Source organism: Chlamydomonas reinhardtii, chromosome 10 (assembly GCF_000002595.2).
Source record: "Chlamydomonas reinhardtii strain CC-503 cw92 mt+ chromosome 10, whole genome shotgun sequence".
Taxonomy (NCBI): domain Eukaryota; kingdom Viridiplantae; phylum Chlorophyta; class Chlorophyceae; order Chlamydomonadales; family Chlamydomonadaceae; genus Chlamydomonas; species Chlamydomonas reinhardtii.
The window spans coordinates 1,806,504-1,829,296 of NC_057013.1; the positions used below are offsets into that span (position 1 = coordinate 1,806,504).

The following is a 22,793-nucleotide window of genomic DNA, read 5'->3' on the forward strand; positions in this document are numbered from 1 at the left end:
ACCGCTGAAGACCGGGCGGCATTGCTGAAGGCCGCGTGGCGCTCGTGGACGCACTGCGGCCCCGGCTACCCCGACGTTGTAAGCCGGTGAGCTGGGGCCAGGGGCGCGGTTTGCGTGGGGCATGCATCACAGGCGTTTCCGCCCTTGGAAGCGGAATACACCAGCGGCCCCGTATGACTCTATTTAGCATTACGATTTCAACTGAGCGTTCGCTGCGAGTACTGGTCCAAAAGAACGTGCACTTGCACTTGCACAGGCACTTGCAGCTTGTGGACTTGATTTCTGCATTGATTGATGAGATTCCGTATGCAGCGGCTCAGGGTGCAAATGTTTGACAACAACGAACACCAAATTGGGGACCTGGGATTCAGGGTTGAATCGACAGATGGGTGCAGATTATTTCGTGGCTCTTCGAAATACATGCATGTGCATTATTTCCATACATATAAGTGGCTTCTTATAAATCTCGCTCCTCTCGTGCACTCTGACGAACTTTTACAGGGTCAGCATCATTTCACGCGACACGCAGTGGGAGTCGCGGCTGTGCAAGGTGGATGTCAGAACACGGGGAGGGCAGTCCTACTCGTTTGGCGAGCACTGTCCGGGCGGCCTCGCGCAGACGCTGGACCTCTTCCCCGGTGCGCCTTCATTCGGGGGTGTAACACCCCCGGTTGCTCGTTGACACCCTTTCCCCTGCACCTGCCCAGCCGCTTTGTATACTACTGACCCACCCCGACTCTGGTTCTTGACACACACAGGCGAGCGCATCCTTTCCAGCACGCTCGTCTTCAGGCAGCGAGCCCGAGTCGCGCGCGGAAATGTGCGGCTCTCCGGCAACGACACATTCGTGGATGGAGCGCTGTGCCTTAAGACCTCCTATGGCGACAGGCTGGCTTCGGGCTACGCCACGTGCGATCGCACAACCGATATCACGTCAGACGTCGCTTCGGGGCTGCTGGCGGGTATTGGCGGCTCGGTGGCGCTGGATGATGGAGGTGCGTGTCCTTCGTGTTGGCCACGGAGAGGTTGCACAGCGGGCTGTCTGAATGACCCCGATTTCATGACCCTTGTTGCGAATCTCACCCAATGGGTCTCTAAGTTCTCTCGCACACACGCGTGCAGGCAGCGAGTACATCACGTCTCTGTACCTCATGATGCACCCCTGGCCCGACCGCCTGACGTACAACATCAACTCCTTCAGGCTGCTGGACCCCCCCACCCGCCAGAACGTGGGACTCAACAGATGCGAGGGTGAGGCCATGGGCGGGTGTGAAATGGCGAATTTTATCTTCTATGGCCGGCACGGAGGCAGCGAAGTGTTGCTTCGTCTTCCGACCCCAACACGGAACCCCACGCCGCTTTGGCGACCCACGTCACATTCTATAACCATCCCGCCAGCACCACTCAATGCGCTTGCCACTGTCCCCATCCCCAGGCCGCCCCGGCTACTGCGCTATGCGGGATGACCAGGTGCTGGCCTCCTGCGACCTCACTACCACCCTGACCCGCACCTTCACTCTGCACACCTCCGACTCCTTCACGCTCTCCTTCGGCGTCTCCAACAGTGCGGCCGTGTCACTTTCCAACACCACCGGCAACGAATTTGGAACAAATCGGCAGGTGGGTATGTGGCTCTGTCAGGCTGCCTAATTGCCTGCAAGGATGCAACTTATTTGCTGTCGTGCACCGGTATGCGCCTGACCCAGGTCGGCCACAGCTTGACCCGACAGACTCTCCTTTCCATGACTCAGACCTTCGGACCTTCCGACCTTCCCCATTTCCACGCGCTGCCGCCAGGTGACTGAGGACCGCTCCAACAGCACGGGTGCTGTGACGGGCGTGACGGTGAGCCGCGGCAACAGCCAGGGCAATGAGGTTGCAAACGGCATCAGCTTCAGCAAGCAGCGCTCTGACAGCCAGAGCACAAGCGAGGGCAGCGCGGACACGTCCGACTGGTCCGACGCAGCTACGTCAGGCACCACCAACAGCTTCTCGCGCCAGGTGTGGTTGTAATGGAATAATTCTGGCGGGGAGTTGCATCGCTGGGAAGGCTCATGACCGCACCGCACGCTGCAGCTTGGGTTAGCGCTTATGTTTCTTGGCTTGCAGGAGTCTTCTGAGGACACAACCAGCACGGAGCAAGCGCGCATGCAGGAGCAGAGCCGCGGTCGCACGCAGACCTCTTCTGAATCCATCGGCACATCCACCACAGACGAGGTATGGGCTCCACCTTCCCGGTGCTTTAAATACCGTACCGTACTCGTACGTACCCATTGGCGTGTAGCGTTGTTACTTGCTCAAGGCCATTTGCACTTGCCCATTCTTGTCTTCCCATCTGCGCACAGAGCGGGGGCAGCGAGATGAGCGGCACCACCTCCAACAACGCCTTCAGCAACAGCGTTATGGCCGGCACGGAGAACACGGCGGGCACCACCGATACCAGCACCCAATCCAGTACCGACGGCAGCCAGCATAGCGAAAGCACCTCGGTATCTGGTACATTGAATGTGCGTGCTACGTAGCTCTATGCGTTGGTGGTTAGATGCATTGCCACTGCTTCGGGACTATATTAGGCACAGACAAGCGCCCTTCCTTGTGCTCTCAGACGCGTACAAACTGCTCACGCGCAGGCCCCGTTCGGCCTGGGCAGCGCCACCGCCGGCCACACCTGGAGCGACGAGACTTCCCACTCCACCACCACCGGCAGCGAGCACGCCACGTCTAGCAGCTCCGCCAATACCCGCCAGAACACCGCGGTAAGCACGCATATGCACCACCCGTTCACTACCGCACGCGTGCTTGCGCCGGCCAAACATAACGTCAGTTATGTATGCCAAGATTGCTGCAGCCTTGTAATACAACGCACCCCTGGTTTGCGCCTCATGTCCAGACATGCGTGCCACGTGTGCCAGCATGCCGCGGGCATAAATATCTGCCGTACCAACTGCCGCACCAACACAGCCACACCGTCCCTTTTCAAAACGCGCGCAGGGCACGGAGAACAGCTTCGGGTCCACCGCTGAGCGTACCAGTACTTGGTCTCAGGGGCGGACCTCCAGTCGGGAGCGCACGACCGGGGAGGAGCTGTCCGACACGTCCACCACCTCCAACACGCTCACACAGGTGCGTGTGCATGTGACAGCAACCTGTCCTACATCAGTGGCGCACGGCCCGCCCGTCAAAAGGCCTAATGCCAGGGTCAAGCGCCTCTCTTTGCCTCCCTACAAGAAGCAAAGGTGCATTGTCGCAACGTGTCTTGACATCTGATCCCACGCAGGGGCATAGCCAGACGCTCGGGCAGGTGTTGGGCGAGGACAAAACCTTCAGCACGGAGCAGACCAGCACCCGCGGCGGCTCCAGCGAGGTCAACCGGCAGAACACATACGGCGTGGACGTGACTCAGGGTGCGCACGTGGTTTCTTGCATCAGCGTCGCAGACCACACCGCAAACAGCCGGTGCAGGGTTACAGACGCAGGGTGCGTGCGTGGCCAGGTCCGGGGCCTGATTGGCGGACGTACACAGCTGGCCTGGCGGGTGCCCGCCCATCCCAATCCTTGCCTTACGTGTTTGGTAAACGCAGGCTCCACGCAAGATCAGTCACGCACCCAGAGCTTGATCTCCACCTCTGACGTCAGCAACAATGCCGAGCTGAACCAGCAGCTCACGGAGTCAGCAAGCAAGAGCGTGGGCGATTCGCAGTCCAGCTTCCAAAATGTGGGTTTATGCGGGCGCATGGCATGTCGTCCACGATGTGGGTGCGAGAGGGAGCCTAGCAGCATGTGGGTTGGGGCGCGGGGTCTAGCGCTGCCAGCATCTTGGGTTTTGCCCCCGCCATGTACCGGGTGCGTTCCCCGTGTGGCGTGTTTCTGAATGTCAAGGTCATCTCTTACCAGCACCGGTCAAAGCCTCATACTGCTGCGAGTGTTTGTGACTACGCCTAGCATTGACACTTGGCCCGGCAATGACGTGTGTGCAGGTGATGACGGACCGGACCAACCAGATCAGCAAAGACGTCAACAACGCCACAGAGAGCACCCAGGGTGCTGACTATAGCTATGAAATCAGCACGGTAAGTCGTAGGCAGGGTAAGCAGCGGGATTGCACAGCTGGCCTGATTTGAATCTGGCCGAGTTCCTGATCTGCGCCCCACCGCCACCTTTTATTCTCTGTGCTGTAGACGGTCGGAAGCTCTGTGCAGTTCGACCCGACCAAGCTGGTCATGTAAGTGGGAGGGATGGGGTGCGTGCTGGACTGCCCTTACGCCACAACCAATGCTTGCCCCGACCTGCCGCTGGCCCCGCAGATCTCTGTACCTGACTGTGGAGGAGTTTGTGGATGCCCGCTACACCGCCCTGGTGGACATCACCACACGGGTAGGTGCAAAGGAAGGACAGGGGTTTGGGGCTGCCAGTACCGAAATGGTGCAACTAACAGTGACCAAAGGACAAAGCCCACAAAGGGGCGTGGATGCGGCCAGCGGTGGCACGGGATGATGCACGAGGGGGTGGGGGCACGGGGGTGTGAGCAGCGGCCCTCAGGTCGCCAATCTCCTGTTGCAGTGGCTGCCACGTCACTTGCTTCCTCCCCGTCCACCTTACACATACGCGCACAGGGCTGGGGCGGCGTGATCACGCTTCCCACGTTCGGTGTGATGAACGGCGTGTTCAGCAACGCGCAGACGACGTACGACACCACAGACATCATCGACTGCGGCGGACCCAAACCCTGGGACATCGTGGCGCAGGGTGAGCAGTGGACGCGCGGGGCGGTTACGGGCTGGTGCCGGGGCATGATGGCTGCATTCCGGTGCCATGCATGTACTTGCTTGCATCGCTCTCACGCGGCTCCACACATGCACCGGCACTCCGCCGCCCGTCAATCATGTAAGTCACCACCACCTCTGCTGCAGGCATGGACATCATCTACGAGAACAGCCAGTCCAAGCTGCTGCTGTCGCGCTCGCCCACGTCCTACCGCAACGCCGCCGACGCCTGCAAGTACTATGGAGGGCTGATGGTCAGCGTGGCCACCGCAGCCAAGGAGGCGCTGGTGGTCAAGGTGAGGACCGACGGCAACGGCAGGGTCAAGCGCTAATCATTTGCCGCACGGCCCTCGCTACCACCTGTCTCCCTGCCTTCGCAACTCCCTGACATATTCCTCCCTACCGCTGCTGCCTCCTGCGGCACCCGCCCCAGGCCTTGGACTCCGCGCCACAGAGCGAGGTGTCCACGGACCTGCTGTGGGTGGGCGCCTACAAGGGACTGCCCTCCGTCGGCTCCGACTCCGTGTGGCTGTGGATTGACGGATCACCCTTCACGTGAGTCAGTGTTAGGGTAGCGTGAGGCCAGCTGCCGCAAGGAAACGTGTCGTGCCGCGCCCATCTCTGGCACTTTGTCTGAAGCATTCACCCCTGGCAGCTGCTTAAGGCCAGGGCCAGGGCTCCTTCTTGCTTGGGCTTTCGGGCCTATCCCACTGTGCGGCCCCGTCTCCCCTGGCGCGTCCGCAGGTACACGGACTGGGCTCCCAACCCAAAGGTTCAGGGCACCAGTACCTGCATGTCCTTCAAGCGCCAAGTGGACCCCAACGGCCCGCAGCAGCGCTGGGGCACCGTCAGCGACTGCAAGGAGTTGCAGACCTTCATCTGCGAGATTAAGACGCCGCAGACACGTGAGTTCTCGGTTAGCCCTTTAGCGCTGGGATGCGTGAAGCAAGCAAGGCCAGGGTTTAGTATGTACTGGCTTTGCGTGTCTTCCTGCCCCTGTATGCCTTACGTGGGTACCTGACATGCCTGCTGCAGAGTGCCCCACTGGTATGGCCGGCACCCCGCCTAGCTGCGTGCCCTGCACCGGCGACCAGTTCACGGACGCGCCGGGACTGCTCGACTGCCTCACGTGAGCGGGTCGGGATATTTCACGGATGACCACGTGGTACGGCATGTTCATTCTTAGCTCCCTGCCAAGCTCAAAAACTTCAACTACATGATCGTACCATATCCCCTTTCTGCAACGTTCCTACAGTTGTCCAGACATTGCAGATGTGAAGGACTTGGATCGCAATGGATACAATGACGCCTGCCTGTGCAGAGTTGGGTCTGCAGGTGCGTGCACGACGCCTGCTTCAAGCCCATCACCATGCTCTTCATAGCATAACCACACCCCGCAATGTACTGCTGCCTTGACGAGGCTGTCATGGACAAGTCATGTATTTAGGAGCCCGGAACTGACGCACGTTTGCCCTGTTACCCATGCCCAATGCCCAGGATCATATGAGACGGGTTGCACGCCCTGCGATAACACCACTTACGCGCCCAACCAGGGCCTGCCTGCCTGCCTGACCTGTGTCAACGGCACGGCGGCGGACCTGGACACGCTGCCTGGGAACGAGGCCTGCGTGCCGCTGACGCCCTCGGCTGGCGGCAGCGGCAACAGCAGCGCACGGCGGCGCGGGCTGCAGAGTAGCCAGCAAGGCCAAAGACAGGCCAGCGCTTCCGGAGGCGGTGCCGGCGCCGGCGTTGCAAGTACGGGCGCTGGCAGCAACGGGGTCAGCGGTCCATTGCCAGCAGGCCTCAACTTGCGGAGTGAATGGGAGCGGCCGGCACGGGGCGTGAGAGAGGCGGTGCCCTTTGATCCCGTCCTTATCCGGGAGCTCAAGCACCGCAGACTGCTCACGCAGTCCAATAGGCGCTCCCCGCCTCCACCTCAAAAGCAGCAGTCGCGCCCCCCGCCACCGCCCCTTCCGCCGTCACCACCGCCCGGTCCTCCTTTTCCTCCCCACCCGCCACCGGGGCACCCACCTTCACCGCGGCCGCCATCACCATCACCGCCCTCGCATGCAGACCTGTGCGGCCGCCTGTGGCAACAGCTGGAAGCAGTCAAGGACGGCAACTACACCGCTTTCAACGCAAGCGGCGGTGCAGCTGCCCTGCCCGGAAGGACTGCTCGCGGCTCATGTGCGGCCGTCGTGGCTGCAAACGCCCTGCTGCCGACTGTGAACGTCAGCGCGTTCATTGATGAAGAAGGTGGTTTCATTCCTGGGACCAACTACCTCGACAAGATCTGCATCAGCAATGTCACCGTCAAGGGCTGCATCCAGGTACGTGCGCTGCTTGCGCGAGACATGCGCAGTTTCAGGGGTTGAGAATGCGGGACAGCGTCTGACGCGAGTCTCACGTTGCCGTTTTCCGAAACATGTAGCACGTGCTTGCTTCTGTGATTTGCAGGAGCTGGCTCCAGTAGTGGACGCCATGGTGCAGTTCCAGTGCTGCGACCAGCTAGCCAAGGTGGGTAATGGCGGCTGGCAAGACGTGCTTGCGGAGTGCCGAATGGCCCGAGGCAGCATTGGCCCGACACCTCACCGTGACCGGTCCGCCCCAACCCCACCACACCGGTCTTCCTTGTCCTCAGGTGGTCGAGGCGTTCCGGCCGCCCCGCGCCCTGTGCATCAGCCGCCACTTCATGCCGCTCCGGTGAGGGCTGGGCCTTCTAATCTGTATTGCTTCGGGCCCCTTGAATCCTCGAGGACCGGAGCTGGGGCCTATGGCTGGCATTTTCATAGCCTCATAGGACTTTCTTCGTAACATGCCTGACCACCCCGACTGCCAGGTCGGCATTCGGATCGTACCAGGACGTGGCCCAGTGCGAGGGCCACGTGCGGCTGGTGAACGGCTGGCCGGACGGCAGCAGCGGCCGCGTGGAGGTGTACCACAACGGCCGCATGGGCACCGTGTGCGATGACGGCTGGGACGATGACGACGCAACAGTGGTGTGCCGGCAGCTGGGCTTTGACGGCGGGTACGCGGAGTGGGGCGGCGCCTTCGGGCCCGGCTTCGAATGGCAGCCCATCTACATGACGCGGTGAGCTGCTGGCGTGTCAGTGGGCGACGTGGTTATCTCCTTGAGTAGTGTAGGTGATTACTGGTACTTACCGCTTTCAGACCGCCTATCGTATGTACTCCCAACATGCCGTATGCAGGGTGGCCTGCAACGGCACCGAGTCCGGCCTGGCGCAGTGCACCCGGTGGGGCAACCGCGGCAGCCTGAAGTGGGGCAACCACAGCTGCAGCCACTGGGAGGATGCGGGCGTCACCTGCTTCAACTGCCCGTCGGACAGATGCCCGCGCCAGAACACCCTGCGCCTGGCAGCCAACCGCACGCTGCAGGCGGCGTCGGGTGCGATCTGGACGGAGGGCAGGTGAGATGCATGGGTAGTGCAGCGAGCATAATAGTGGCAGGAGCATGCACATGTTGGCTGCCGCTCATGCACACGTGCCAAGGCGCTCGCCAGCCGTCAACATCGACACTTTCATTCAATCCCCATGGCGCTCATGTTTACTCTCTGCAGGCTTGAGATCTGGCACAACCTGAACTGGGGCACTGTTTGCTCGGACTGGTTCCACCGCGTCAACGCCGACGTGGCCTGCCGCCTGCTGGGCTACGAGGCCGGGATGCTACTGCCGCCCGACCTGGCCGCGCCCTACCTGCTGTCCGTGAACGGCAGCGGCGCAGGGGCTGTAGCGGGAGCGGCCCCGGTCAACCACACGGTACGCTTGCTTATGGCTTGCAACTTGCGGCAAGTTGCGCTTCTTGCGCCTTGCTGCGACTGTGTGACTGTTAATCCTGCAAAGCCAGCGCTCAACCCCCAGGTCATCACGCCCTTTCGCACCTCGCTTGGATTACTTCCGCAGGCCTCGTCCGTTCCTCCCATCCAGCTGGACAACCTGGACTGCCTGGGCGACGAGTCCAGCCTGGCCGCCTGCCGCCGCAACGCCTGGGGCTTCCACGACTGCGACCACAGCCAGGACGTTGCGCTGAGGTGCTACCGCTACCCAGAGGGTGAGCGCGGACGGCTGGAGATGTTGCGCGTGCTGCTAGTTGGGCAGAATTACCAAATGCGTGGTAGGGCTCGGTGCCAAGTACCTAAAGACTTGCACGTGAGATTCCTGTGTTGACCCGTGGCACAGGCACGGTGCGCATAGTGGACGGCTGGGAGGGTCTGCAGCAGCCCGGCGTAGCGGTGGCGGGGCGGCTGGAGATTCTGCGCGGTGGCACCTTCGGCGGCGTGTGCGCAGACGGCTTTGACGCGGCGCCGGATGGCTTGGTAGTGTGCGCGGAGCTTGGGTGAGTGCATGCGTGTGTCTGACCATGACTAGTTGCAGACGGGGAGGCTGGAAAGTGCGCCACATGCGGCACGGCGACGCAGTAGCTGCTAGGCGCCTATAGGTGTGCATATGGGCTCATGCACACGCTCACAGGCTGCGCCCCTCTAATTCGGCTGGTGCTGACAGGTTCTCGGCGGCGACGGTGGGTGGCAACGTGACACAGTGGGGTCCGCCTCTGGGGCTCCCCGCCCAGATGACATCTGTTGCCTGCCAGCCGGACAGCCGCACCCTATTCGATTGCGGGGCGGTGCTGCCGCCGTCTGCAGCACTGGGCGGGAACGGTACCGCAGCAAACGGCACCGCTGAGCCGCTTTGCAGTCCCAGCCAGTACGTCAACATCACGTGCTACAGTAAGTGGCTGGATAGCGTGGGGCCTGGCATTGGACATCTGCCACAAGTCTTGACTGACCCATCCCCTTGCCTACGTGCACACAGACCCGTCGCCACCGCCACCATCACCACGCCCACCACACCCACCCAAACCGCCTTCACCACACCCACCCAAGCCGCCTTCACCGCACCCACCCAAGCCCCCGTCTCCACACCCACCCAAGCCGCCTTCACCGCACCCACCCAAGCCTCCGTCTCCACCTCCTCCCCAGCCCCCGCCGCCGAGCCCTCCGCCCCCCTCGCCGCCACCCAGCCCACCTCCGCCCTCGCCGCCTCCTCCGCCGCCTCCACCCTCTCCACCGCCTCCCTCACCGCCACCTCCCCCGCCGCCACCGCCACCGCCGTCTCCTCCTCCACCACCACCGCCGGACGCCCCGCGGGGTGGGTGCGTACCCTTGACTTACGGCACACTTGCATAACGAAACTGCATGATCTGGCGTAATACTTTACCTGTTTGCCCTGACTGAAGCTCGCAACGGGTCCACAGGTGTCTGCTGGCCTGGCCAGGACGTCTTGGGTACTGACGTCGACATCCGACGTGATACGGTGTATAACGAGGGCAGCTGCCGTGACGCATGCATTGCGAACAGCGCTTGCACGTACTTCATCCTGCTGACCGATGGTAGGGGCGCGCAGGATCTTAAGTGACGAGGCACGCCCATGCAAGCGCCACATACACTGTGTTTTACTGGTTTTCCCTGGCCTCGCTCTCACTCCCAACCGAGCACGCATCACCCAATAGCTCCCGCACTTCCCCGGCACGGCTGCAGGTGGCTGCGTCCTCAAGAACAACCTGCTGGCGGGTCCCAACGGCTCCGACCAGTCGGGCGCCTCCTGGGTAGCCGAGACTTGCCTGCAGCGGACGAACTATGGTGAGTACATGATACGGGGGGTAGCCATCCATGGGATGGTGTGTATCAAATATGAAGTGAAGTGAAGGGGGGGGACTGGGGGGTCACCACTCCCAGTAATTCACAAGAAGCACGAGGGGACAGGCATCCAGATCGGGGTGTCTGGCTGGTCAATTCGCAGCACAGCAAAAGACATATCGGATGCGACTGTGGCGGTGTCAGCTGTTCTGTCAGGAAGTGCGAACAAGGAAGGTGCAAGCTGGACAGTAAAGTGCGTGTGTTCGTAAAGTTGTTATAGAGGGCATGAAGACGGTGACCAACTTGGTGCGCAACGCTGCCTGCTGTGTGTGTGGCTGTTTGTCCCACGTGCAGCAGGCAAATTCCTTTGCGTGGCGGGGTACGACGTCAACGGCCGCCACGTGAACGGCGTGGGGCCCTTCCAAGTGGACAGCTTGGATGCCTGCCGCAGGGCCTGCGAACAGCAATCACAGTGTCTGTAAGTGGATGCAGGGCCTGAAGGGGGTTCAACTGGGTTCCAATACCATGTGGTCGCCCTTCGCACGATGTTTCTGTGTATGCTGAACGACGCGCCGTGCTAACATCGATGGGATGTTGCCTCGCGCGGCCGCGTCTCCTGACTATCATGCCTCTGTGGAGGCGCACGCGCGCGCGCATGCTGCATTGGCAGCTTTGCCGTCCCCATCACCATGCCCGAGCTGCGTGTGGCCCCTCCTTGTCATGGCATGCCCGTGCCTGCAGGTTCTTCCTCTACTTCACAGACTCGAACTGTGCGCTCAAGTACTCCGCGTTCAACGGCGACTGGGGTAACACCGGCCCCAACTCATATCTGGAGTGGGCCTGCTTCCGGGTCTTCGCGTAAGAAATTCGATTTTAGTTGCTACCAACCTGTAATGGGTGAGAGCATGCAGCGTGTGTGGGTTGCCGGTAGGCAGAAACGGTAGAACAACTTGGTGCTGTTCAGCGGGATATTAACAAGCACTGAGGTGTCGGACCCCAACAGCAACGTACAGCAGGCCCAGTACAACGCGGAGCGGGGCAGCATGAAAGCGAATGGGCCAACTCCGGCGGCGCCAACAGAGCCTTATGACCGCCACCGCCGGTACCGCAGCAGCAGCCTGTGGCGGCGGCGGTATCTGGCAGCTGCTGGCGTGGCCTGTGGCCCGGTCGAGGGGGGTGTGAATGCGGCGGTAAGGAAGGAATCCTGGTGGTGGTGATGCCGTAGGCCCGGTGGAGAGCAAGGGGACGAGCAGGGCGGCTCCGAGGGCAAGGATACGAAGAAATGCCGCTGGGTGCAGTACGAGAGGTCGGATGGGAGCACGGGCCGGCGTAAGCGGTGCACTGGTAGCGGCATGAGTGGCAGTAGCGGCATCGGGCGTTGAGGCACGGGAACTTGCAGTCACAGTCCGCGCAGACGCGGTGGGTGTCCTTTCAAGCCGGGAGGCTACAGACGCAATCTGGGAAAGTAGGACCCTTTACTAACAAGCAGCAGGCACTTGTTTGGGGTTGAGCAAGCTTTGCAATGTGTGTACGCATGCCAAATTACTGTCTTGGGAGTCGTTGGTTGACCCGGCGTGGACGCTAGGCGGGCCATGCGTGACCACCTACTGCAAATGTAAAGAATATTCCGCTTAATTCAGAGCCCAAAGCCAACTTCCAACATACCGTACTGCACCTGCGGATCAGCACAACCAGGGGAGGTGGCAGGTGTGCAACCCATTGCATGGGGCTGGATTCAGCCACACGCTGAGTTTGGGCCCCGCAGGCCAGTCCGCCAGTGTGGCTACGCGCGTGCCCGCCACCTCGTGCCTGCACCAACAAGGCAACACGTTTGCACCTTAACCGTACATGCTTGATTACACCAAGCACTTGATCGACATGGTATGAAAACGTGGCAGTGCGATACCACGCATGGTGCTTACGGCTGGCGTCGGGGGTCGCATCGGACGAGTTCAAGTGCGTGGCGAGGGCATGGGCCAACTGCCCCTGGGCCACCCATCGCCACCGTCACCTACACCGCCTCGACTGCCGCGCCATGTCAGCTGCCCGGCCCTATCTCCGCGCCGGCCGTGTGCACATATGACGTGGAACGGCTCTTCACCAACCTGCCTATTCCTACCTGCATCGAGCATTTGGTCAACCTCTTCTCCCTCGTCCTCTCCACCCTGCATGATGGAGCCGCCGGCCTCCAGTTCTACCCGTACAACCGTGCAGCCGAAGCCCAGTGGCCTACCGAAGCCGCATGGCTTGCCCGCGCCAGCCCCAAATCCACCTCCGCCGCCCGCCGCGGGCGCCCCCCGCCTGCTCCCCATCCGCATCGAGGTCTCGACGCTCACGGCCGATACTATATGTGGACGCCCGGCGTCCTCCGCACGGTGCTGCGCGCCCTGCTTACGCATGCCTACACCTCCTACCGCGGCCAGCCCTACCTGCAAATTCGCGGCGTCGCCATGGGCGCCAACTTCGCTTCGTACGTTGCCAACCTGGTCCTTGCCTATGATGAGTTGCGCTGGCAGCACGCACTCTACACCCGCGTCTTCATGCCCTCCGCCAGCTCCTTGTGCGCGGAAGCTTCCCTCGCCCTTGATGTGCTACTGGCGTTCCAAGACACCCAGCGGTACACCGACGACCTCCTCGGCTGCTGCAACCCCTTCCTTCCCCACCTGCTGCTGCAATCCCAATCGCTTGCCGGCATCCCTGGCATCTACTCCACCGACCTCACCTTGGCGGCCTCCGGCGCCACACCCGCCGCCGGCGTCGCCACGCCTTACCTCAACTTCGCCATCACCCCCCACAGCAGCAACATCTACGGGCACGTCGTGTACGACCTACAGCCGTACGACAAACGCGACAGCCCCAAGTTTGCGCAGCTCGGCGTCTCCCGCTTCACCCCGTTCTACTCCTGCATCCCCCGGCACGTGCGCTTCAACGTTGTCATCGGCGCCCTCGTCACCCTTGCGCGGCTCTGCACCACCCTCGGCACCTTCATCACGTCAGCACGGCGCACGCTGCGGCGGCTGCATCTGCGCGCCTACCCGCGCCCCTTCCTCCGCAAGGCCCTCATGCGCTTCTATTGTCGGCATCGCCAACTGCTGCCGGGTACCATGACCTCACGCGGGCTCCTCAGCCTCCTGCCGCCCCCGGATCTGCCCCCTCCTCCGCCGGCGGCCCCGCCGCCGCCTCCCCCTCCGGCCCCCGCGCCACCAGTCGCCGCCGCCGTCGTCCTGCCGGCCCTGCCCGCACCACCGCTTCCCTTCCCTCCTGCTGGCCACGCGGCCTGGTGCCACGGCGACAACAACATCGGCTCAGGCGACGACATGTCCATCTCCTCTGACAGCGGCAGCGATATGTCCATCTGTTAGCAGCAGCCCCAGATGTGACGCAGCAGCGTCAGCCTTAGCCAGCACGACAGCCGTGGAGCGGCGATATGGGCGACGGTAGCGGCGGTACCGAGCGGTGCGGTGGCTTGTAGTAGGTGATTGGGGGTGGGGCGCCGGTCCCGGCTGCCCTGAACCGCTCTGCGGTGCGGGGACGGCCGTGCCGGTGTTCCCGTGCTGGGCTTCTGGTTTCCAGTTTTACGGTAGGGACACAGGTCGGTGCTAAGTTTGGGGCTTGGCGCGCGTGTGGGCTTTTTCCTTGTCGGTTCGGCGCAGGTCGGGTTCTTGGGTTTGCGTTAGGGGCGCTGCTTTTCGGGAGTGTGCTGTCCCGCCGGCCGTGTGTGGGGCGTGCGGTGCGTGATCGCCGGCTTCTCGGCCGTCTTGTGGGTTGTGTGTGCGCGTGTGAGTGCCTGTTTGCGGCGGGCGCGTGTTGGCTGCGTGGGCGGGCTCCTTGGCGGGCTTTTCGTCCTGGCTGTGTTTTGCCCCGTGTGTGTGCGCGTGTCCCCTCTCCGCGCTCCCGTGCCGCAGGGCTGATGATTTTAAGACGCCGCCTCCTGTCATGCCACCGGGGAGCTCTTCGTGAGCCCGGGCTCCATCCAGCCGCGTACCCAAGTACCCACCTACGTACCAGCCCCAGCGCTGCCAGCCTCTGCAGCCACCCAGCGTCCCATGCCAGCTGTCCCGTGCCTCTCCCCAGCTGTCCCACCCCAGCAGTCCCACATCCGCTGTCCCCTCCCAGATGTCCCTCCCAGCTGTCCCTTCCAGTCGTCCCTTCCAGTTGTCCCTTCCAGCTGTCCCACCCCAGCTGTCCCTTCGGCTCCCTTCTCAAACGCAGCTTCAGCGAAATCTACAGCCTGCCCGACTCCCGGCGTGTGCGGCCTTCCGCCCGCCTTCCAAAACGCAACAGCCCTCGCCTCTCCTCGCCAGCCGCTCACAGCCGAAACTCTGCGCGTCAGCAAAACATCGACACAACCTGCCAGCTACCGTCGGTACAGTAACAGCGCGCGAACGACGCACCAATGCCTTGTCCCTTCTTGCTACGCATTTATGTGGGCACGGGTGGGAGCCACACACATCGGGACTACGCTTTCCTGCCCCTTGCCATGTTCCATCACGAGCCAACAGGACCGCACGATCACCGACGGTTGGCAGCAGCGTGCTGCTGGGCGTTGTGTCGTGCAGGCGTTCCGCTACGTGGCGGAGCTTCGGTGTGTGAGTTGCCATAGCCCCTCCACGAGCGAAAATCTATCTCAAGCCTCAACCTGGCTGAACTCTTTACATGCTTACACGAAAGGTGCCATGTAGGACTGCATCCCTGTATGTTCCATGTCAGAGTCCAGGTGTCGCACTGTTGCGATTTCACGGCGCGCAACACCGTACCGTTACTTGCGCGCACGCCACGAGTCCGTACATACGTGAGGCGGGCAAGCAGCCCGTTCAGTCCTACAGTCAAAGAAAAGCAGTATTGCAGCGCCCACCATTCCGCCCCAGTCCCAACACGGCACACGACACGACAATTCATGTTCTATATGGACGTTAACACCAAACGCAGTATACCACACGTGCATGCGCGTTCCCGACTCCTGCTGCCCGCGCTTCGTAAGTCTTGAGTACATGCCTGCCAATCATCAGCGTCGCAATCCACACGGCGGCAGCTGTTGTAACCTAAAATGAGGTGCCCCCTACAGCAGGCCTCCCCGTGTCCGTGCCTCAATCGTTTCCGGGACCTGCAGCTTCACAACTAGCCCACCAGCTTCCTCCAGCGCCAAGCCCCGGCGCGCAATGGCAATCTGCTCCAGGAGCTCACGCGCTGCTGCCTCAGGTGACGGCGGCGGCGGCTGGTCCTGCTTCGGCGGCTGTTGCGGGCGCATCTCGGCAGCTGCGCCAGCCGCAGCACGGGTTTCAGCTCCAGGCACCCCTCCGGGAAATGCAGCGGCGGGGCTAGCGTCAGTGTCGGGCCCAAGCGCTGGCTGAGACTGTGCCATGGAGCCCGCGGCCAATGAGAGCTCTGAGGCCCGTGCTGATGCCGATGCCACCACGACGGCCTGTGGAGTGGCGGCAGGGGCGGTATCGCCCTGCTGGGGCCGCATGAAGAGCGGCGCGTTGTCCAACCGCCGCTTGCCGTCGGTGCCGGCGGCGGCCCGCGCGGCCTCGGTGTTATTGCCCCCGACACTGGTGCTCCGAGGATGTGTCGCAGCGTTGATCAGCTCCTGCAGGAATGACGGCATCGCTGGAAGCAGCGGCGGCCGCGCTGCCGCGTCGGCCATGTCACTACCGTGAAGTTCCGGCACAGCAGGTTGCTGCTGCTGCCTGCGCGCGGATGCGAAAGCCTCCTGCAGCAGTAGCAGGTCGCGCGCGGTGAGATCATAGCGGTTCAGAAGCAGCTGCAGCAGCTCCGCATACACGCCGCTGTTGCTGCGGCTGCAGCCACCGTCCCACCGCCATGTAGCCGCCGCCTGGTCTCCTGGCCGCGGCCCAAAGCCTGGAGCACGCGCGCGCCTTCCCAGCAAGGGCCCTTCGAGGGCGCTGGCGGCCCCTGCCACGTCGCCCCCCTTCGCAAGACTGGGCCGATCGTCGTACTGAAGCGTGGAGAACGCCCACAGCATTTGAACAGCCGCGCTGGTAGGCAGCCCGTCAGAGGCGATGAGCACTCGTGTCCGCCTCGCCAGCCGTGCAATCACCCCCGGTTCGTCGCGGCAGGCGCCGGTGCGCGCGCACGCCCACGCCAGGCTGACGAGGGATCCCGGGGACAGCCGGCCGGACTGCTGCACCAGCAGCGGCACCATGGCGCGCACGAGCAGCCCCGAGCCGGGGTGGTGCAAGCGCACCAGCGCTTGGAGGAGGTCGCAGGCGGCACGTGTGCGCATGCGCAGCATGTGGCAGCGCAGCAGGCCGGCGGCCACCGCCGCGAGCGCGCCGTGCGCAGCCTGCGGCAGGCGGCTGTCGGCGGCGGCGCTGAGCGCCTGGGCCAGCAGCTTGACGTACACGTCGAAGATGAAGCGGTGAGGCAGCGGCGTGCAGGGCGGAAGGGCAGATTGCGCCGCGTTTAAGCGCAGCGCTGTGCTGCCGCTGTCCGCCCGTACTACCGTCACGGTCCCATCGCTTGGCACGCCCTGGGTGGCGCCGGTTGCATGCAGCGCCGAGCCAAGTGGCGGCTGGGGCGGCGTCCGCCCGCAGCTGCCTACTGCCGACAGCGCAGCCACCACCGCAGGCTCCGGCGCCTCGGGCGGCAACCAGCCGTGCAACGCCACCGCACAGCTGTCCGCCAGCTCGGCCCAGGCGGTGACGTCGGGCTTGGGGTGGCGCGCCATGGCGCACAGCGTGTGAAGCGCGGCCTTGAGCGGCGGCAGCTCCGCCGTCGCGCCCATCTGCTGACGCTGCTGCTCGTTGAGCCCGTTCTGAGCCTGAGGTTTGCTGCGTTGGGCGTGCGGCCCGAGGTGCTGCTGCTGCAGCCCCTCTTTGCCGGCGCTAGCGCAGTGCTGGTGTGTGTCGGGGTCGTCGCCGGGCGGCCGCGCCCGAACCACCAGCGGCTGCCCGTGTGCCGCTATTGTCTTGTCAAGCAACGACAGCGGGTCCAGCAGATGATAGTCCGAAAGCTGCTTGCCGCGAGCGCTCCCGCGCCACCCCGCCTCGTACAAATCGGTGTCGCCTTCTCCGTCTTCGGCACTGCTCCCGCTCTGCAGTGCATCACTCCCGCTGCCGCTGCCGCTCCCGCTGCCACTGCCGCTCTTGGACCCGGCCCAGGCATCCTCGGGCAGCGGCAGCACGGCGGCGGCTGCCTGAGGGTGCTGCAGCACGCGCCTCATGAGGGTGCACATCAGCCGCCCCACCACTTCCACGAACCCTGGGTGCACGTACGACACCATGTGCATGCTGTACGCCACCGCCGCCAGGTGCTCCGCCGTCAGCAGCGTCGGCGCCGCCTCCCGCCTGCTGCTACTGCTACTGCTGCTACTGCTGCTGCTGCTACTGCTGCCGTCCGCGCTGGAAAAGTAGCTTAGCTTGAACTGGGTCTGGTTGGGCAGATCCAGCTCGTACATGACCGTGTCCCGGGGGTCCAGCGGCTGGATCTGAAATGAGAACGGGCAACCACGGGGTGCCATCGTGGGGTGCCATGTGCTGAGCAACGCCATGCAACCCACTATTTACTGACTGACCACTGATACATACAACCCATTGGCATGCCGAGCAACCAAAAGACAGAGGCCGGCCCCAGCACGCACCTGGCCGCGCAGGGCAAAGCTGGTGTACAGCAGCATGGGCCACAGGTTCGGCCCGTCCGGTGGCGAGCCGTACAGCGGGCCGCCCTCCACGGTCTTCAGCATGCGGCCGTTCAGCAGCTCATTGCCGTGCGACACCCCATCCTTGTACTCAACGTGTGCCAGCTGGGGAGGGGCGAGGGCGGCGAGGAAGGAGCGAGTAATTCAAGAGCCTTAAAGAGCAGAAGTGGGCAAGGCAGTAACACCGCAGGTATGGAGTGGCCTTGCTAAGGCCCCCATAGCGCGATGGCGCCACCCCAATGCCGCAACGCGCCACGCCCGCGGCCAGCTCACACCGCCCCTGATCAGCCCTACCGTGTCGCGGCCCGGCAAGCGCCTGTCAATGAGCCAGCGCTTCAGGTTATTCGCGTGGTTGGGTCCGTCCAGCGCCAAAAAGGCGACGCCCTTGTTGGGCCGCCGCAGCGCCGCGAGGCGGGTGTCGTACGGCATGTACATCGTGTGCACGCAGCCGCCCGCCGTCGTCTGGCGCAGGAATTGCAGCAGCCTGTGCGAGGCAGCCGCGGCGGTGCGGTGGCTGGGTGTGGGCGCTAGGGCGAGAGATGGCAGGAAGGGCAAAGAGGGCGAGCCGCACTGCATATTTGGCGGCCATAACCTTGCATTTGGCACCTGTGCTTCCCTATAACCACCCCGCGCGCGGTACAAAAACGAAATGCCACTTACTCCATGGGCGTATTGCTGAACTGCACATTGCCGACCAGTAACACTGTGCGTGGATCCAGTGATTGCTGCCTCCTGGTCTCTGTAGCCCATGCCCGCATGAGGCGGCGGTACCGCGTCCTGCCGCTAAGCGCCGGTCCCTCGGCCGCTGCCGCATCCGTATCCGATTCCTGGCCGGCGTCCGTTACTTCCGTTGTGGCGCCTGTGGCGCCTGGTGAAGCAGTATCCACCTGGCCGTGTTGCACGTGCACGGCGGCCGCTGCCGCCACGTGCCGTGATCCCGCTGCAGCCGCCGCCCCCACGTCAGCGCCAGCACGCGCAGCGGTGTGAGCGGCACTGTTTGGAGTGCCTGAACCCTGCACAAGAGGCTGTGACGCAGACTCAGGCTGCTGCCAGGCAGTGTGTGGGGCCTCCGCTGCGGCCTCAGCTGCAAAGAGCTCCTCCAGGACCACAGGCTCCGGCACCGCGAGATCCTGCTGCCCTGCTGGTGCCTCGGCCTCCAGATGCAGCCCGCTACAGCCTTGCGCTACTCCCGTTGCCGTCGCGCGGGATGCCGTCACTGTTTTGGATACAGGCGCAGCGGCCGCAGAGCATCCCGAGGAATCGACCACGTTCGAGACAGCACGCCCCGCCAGCGGCTCAGCTGCTGCGTCCTGCCCTACTTGCCAAGCCTGGACAGCTGTTCCTCCCGAGGCGCCTACCGCCGGCACGACCGGCGGCGGCGCTTCTGCTAGTGCATTCCCCCATGGCGCCGCCACGGCACCACCTAGCGGCATCGCCACCTGCCCTGCCCCAGCATCGGCCTCCCATGCGGCCGAGCTCACGACCGCGCCACCGCTGGAAGCTGCGTCTGCGCCGCCAGCCAGCAGCCCAGGTGGCAGCCCCTTGCTTCGCCGCTCGATGGTCATCTGCGCCATCGCCACCACAGCGGCAGCCTGCGCCGCCACCTGTGCCGCAGCGGTTCTTGACGTCTCCTCTTCATCCCCAGCCCGTGCTCGCGCCGTCGCGCCGCTCAACATCCGCGATTCGCCGAACGGAGCGCGCACCGGTAGGCCACCGTCGGCGCCGCCACCGCCATCGCGACCGGCGCCGTCCCGTGAAGCCTGGCCCGCTCGCCCCGCTGCCCTGCCTCCCACTGCCGCTGCTCCGTTGCCGGCCTCCTCAAGCTCGCCACTCCACCAGATCTGCTCAACGGTCGCCGGCTGCACATGCACCGCCGCCGCTCCACCTCCGCCTCCTCCTGCTGTTGTCCCTGCTCCTACCGGCTGCAGCGCGTGCGCCTCCAAGTCCATCGCCGCCAGCCGCGCCTCGGCGTGCTCCTTGCCGTACGCCGCCGCCAGGGCCAGGAAGCGCTCCTCGCGCTGCCCCGCCCGCGCCAGCGCCGCCACCATGGCCGCCACGTCGCAGGGCGGCACGGCGGCGGGCAGTGCGGCACCCACGTGGTGCGCCATGCGCCGCATCAGCGCCGGCCGGGAGTGGGAGAAGCGCGCGCACACCACCGCCATGCGTGCCGCCTACGGCCACCGCAACCACGTGCGTGCGGGCGTGTGTACGGAATGCATGCTATGCTCAGCGTTCAGGCGGTCAACTGTCCATGGCCCCGAGCCCCCGGCCTATTACCGGTATGCTCTCCAGCTTTAGTACGCTGCCGCGTCCAGCCGTCCACCTCTGCCTGCCCTGCGGCACACGCACCTGCAGCGCTGTGAAGCCGTGCAGCCCCCGCTCCGCCACGTCCATTGCCCGCTCCATCAGCGCCTCGTGGTGCACGCCCGCACGTGCATAGCACTCCAGCACCTCCACCAGCTGCCCAGGCGACAGCCCCACTAGCACCGGCGGAGGCGGAGACAGGTCCGCGAGGAGCCCTCCCGCTGGCAGCCCGGCGCCTGCTGATACCTCCGGCCGGGCTGGCGAGGCCAGGTAGGTTGCCACCGCTTCCAGGAAACTTGTGTCGCTGCAGCGGCAGAGAGAGGTAAACCGGGATAGGTCGGTGAATGCCCCAGCAAGCGCGTCTGCATACTTCACTGCAGCAACCCGGCTGTTGCCCCGCACGTTCAAGCAGCCCCTTGCCATCCCCTCTAACCCACCCGCTGTGGTTCCAGCCGCAGGACGATATCTCCCGCAGCGCCGGCAGCACCGCCGCTGGGCCGCCCGGCAGCGTGGGCAGCAGCGGCGGCAGGTAGGCCAACAGCCACCTGAACGTGCCCGCCACTTGGCGTGACAGCGCCGCACCCTCGCTCTCCGGAGACACATCACCGTGGCCGCCGCGCAACATCATCGCTATGCTGCTGAGCAGGCTGGCCGTCTCCTCCACCCCCATCGCCGTTTCTGCGGCAAGGATGTCGGCGTCTGAGAGCGGCGGCTGCCCCGCCCGCGCCAGCTGCCGGCTGAACGCACGGCGGTAGTGCGAGACTCGGAGCTCCAAACTGCTCGTGACCGGCCTGCCGCCTTCGAACTCATCCCTGGCGCTGCCAAACCTCCCGCCGACCGTGGCGCTGCCGGTGTCGACGGCGTACCTGGTCCCGAACGCGGCGCGCAGCGCGCCGTGCACCGCCGCCGCCTCCCCCAGGTGCCCCTCCTTGTACAGCGCCAGACCTATCCGGGCCAGCAGTCGAGCAAAGAAGACGCGGCCCACCGACTGCAGCGCAAGCGTGTCCCGCAGCAATGCCGCCGCCTGCGGCCACGTTGCGCTGCGCACTGCCTCCGTCGCCGCGGCCACCAGGCTCCGCCGGAAGTCCCAGGGCGGCTCAAAGCCAGCCAGTCGGTTCAGCGTGACCACCGCGCCCGTCACGTCCACCAGGGCTGCGACGTCCAAGCTCCTGCCGCCCGCACCGGCCGCACCGGCGCCCGCCTCCCGCGGCAAGTGCCGGTACGCGTGCACGAAGTGGTGCGGGCCCGCGTCCAGGGCCTCGCACGTGGGGCCGATGAGTGATTTGTACGCCTGGCGGTCCCACCGCTGCCCCCGATCTGCGCCCGGGCCTTCTGCGCCGACACCGCTGCCGCTGCCGCCGCCGCTGCCACCGCTGCAGCTACTGCCGCTGCTGCCATTGCTTGCAGCAGCGGCTTCAGCAGAGCCGTAGCGCGGCCATGCCTCGGCCTTTGCTGCTACGCTGCGCCACTTCTGTGCAAGCTCCGCCAGGTCCGGTCCCTCCGTGCAACCCACTGGGGGCCGCTGCGGTCCCGCCGCACTGGCACCGGCACCCACGATGCCCGTCAGCGTGCTTTGCGCCGCGTCAACGTCCGCCGCTGTGCAGCTGCCAAGCGCTGCTGAAGCCGCAAAGCTGTGTTCGGGCGGCCCTGACCCAGAATCAAAGCTCATTGCAGGCTCGCTGGCGGCAGCGCCGTGCCCCGTGTGCAAGCCTCGCCGGTACTGCAGCCCATGCCGCGGCGTCACGCCTGCGAGCCGCTGCGCACCCGGCGTGCAATATATTGCCTGTGGGGCCCCGGCGTGTCAATACGAGCGTGTAAGAGGAGGCACGACGTGTCCCAGGCCTGCCACTTCCTGGCCCCAACTTACCCTCCTGCATTCCGTCACGGCGCGCGCCGGCGCGTTCACGGAGCAGGGTGCGCCGCTGGAGTTGGGCAACTCCCGCGATAGCTCCCTGCGAACCGAATGTGGGGTCGACGCACGCGTGACAATGCTTCCGTGACGGCACTTAATAGCGGCAGTCGCTGCGCAACCAAAGCCCCGCTTACCGGCCCGCCGTGATGATGGCTTCAGTCCATGCCGCCAGCACGCTTCGCGGTGTTCCTGCACGACAATAGTTTTGTTGTCTTGCATCACAGGAGGATGCCCAGGTCCCGCGCAGGCGCGTTCAAACGTTATAGCGACAGTCGCACCTGTACCCGGGCCAGAAAGCAGGAACCGCGACCCAGAGCTCATGAGCGCTTCATTATCATCATTGACATCTTATAGTTAAGGGCATTTGACCAGGGGAGCAGTCCGTGAGACTGCACAAATTGCAATCGTTGTGCACACCTACTAGGCTTTCATAGGATGCTTAAGTCTTAGGTCATTCTTCCTGCTGTAGGTTGCACTTTAAGAACTTGATATGTGAAACGGGA

At 64.1% G+C, this 22,793-nt stretch overlaps 2 protein-coding genes across 3 annotated transcripts; one reads left to right on the forward strand and one right to left on the reverse strand.

Moving 5' to 3' along the window:
* The first annotated feature begins 179 nt into the window (after positions 1-179).
* On the forward strand, positions 180-12,048 carry CHLRE_10g431050v5 (uncharacterized protein). 2 transcript variants are annotated; one of them, XM_043066646.1, is made up of 35 exons: positions 180-329; positions 502-638; positions 759-995; positions 1,123-1,251; positions 1,436-1,620; positions 1,798-2,001; positions 2,110-2,217; positions 2,346-2,507; positions 2,631-2,756; positions 2,992-3,123; positions 3,278-3,404; positions 3,582-3,715; positions 3,978-4,070; positions 4,179-4,222; positions 4,305-4,374; positions 4,614-4,746; positions 4,911-5,059; positions 5,197-5,318; positions 5,508-5,668; positions 5,799-5,892; positions 6,019-6,098; positions 6,261-7,093; positions 7,221-7,280; positions 7,405-7,466; positions 7,603-7,854; positions 7,973-8,191; positions 8,342-8,540; positions 8,685-8,832; positions 8,961-9,117; positions 9,285-9,508; positions 9,594-9,929; positions 10,036-10,170; positions 10,319-10,420; positions 10,772-10,895; positions 11,159-12,048. In XM_043066646.1, exons 1-35 carry the CDS (start codon positions 307-309, stop codon positions 11,277-11,279), a joined length of 5,622 nt encoding a protein of 1,873 aa, XP_042920043.1. In that variant the 5' UTR covers positions 180-306; the 3' UTR covers positions 11,280-12,048. The 2 variants fall into 2 exon arrangements, with proteins under 2 accessions (XP_042920043.1, XP_042920044.1); XM_043066647.1 differs by having other exon boundaries at positions 10,775-10,895.
* A 2,315-nt stretch (positions 12,049-14,363) lies between these two features.
* Positions 14,364-22,769, reverse strand: CHLRE_10g431100v5 (uncharacterized protein). The gene is made up of 9 exons (XM_043066648.1): positions 22,569-22,769; positions 22,425-22,479; positions 22,246-22,330; positions 20,816-22,161; positions 20,424-20,682; positions 18,735-20,245; positions 18,369-18,558; positions 18,018-18,179; positions 14,364-17,864 (listed from the first exon to the last, which is right to left on the reverse strand). Exons 1-9 carry the CDS (start codon positions 22,609-22,611, stop codon positions 15,477-15,479), a joined length of 6,039 nt encoding a protein of 2,012 aa, XP_042920045.1. The 5' UTR covers positions 22,612-22,769; the 3' UTR covers positions 14,364-15,476.
* Between the last annotated feature and the right edge of the window lie 24 nt (positions 22,770-22,793).

Excerpts from the sequence above, each read along its gene's own strand:
- CHLRE_10g431050v5 (XM_043066646.1), top strand. The coding sequence starts at position 307 with ATGCAGCGGCTCAGGGTGCAAAT. Across the intron at positions 1,252-1,435 it reads GGGACTCAACAGATGCGAGG|GCCGCCCCGGCTACTGCGCT; the intron begins GTGAGGCCATGG and ends CCCCATCCCCAG. Across the intron at positions 3,124-3,277 it reads CCTCCAACACGCTCACACAG|GGGCATAGCCAGACGCTCGG; the intron begins GTGCGTGTGCAT and ends GATCCCACGCAG.
- CHLRE_10g431100v5 (XM_043066648.1), bottom strand. The coding sequence starts at position 22,611 with ATGAGCTCTGGGTCGCGGTTCCTGCTTTCTGGCCCGGGTACAG. Across the intron at positions 22,162-22,245 it reads CCGTGACGGAATGCAGGAGG|GCAATATATTGCACGCCGGG; the intron begins GTAAGTTGGGGC and ends GGGGCCCCACAG. Across the intron at positions 18,559-18,734 it reads TTCAGCAATACGCCCATGGA|GCTGCTGCAATTCCTGCGCC; the intron begins GTAAGTGGCATT and ends TGCCTCGCACAG.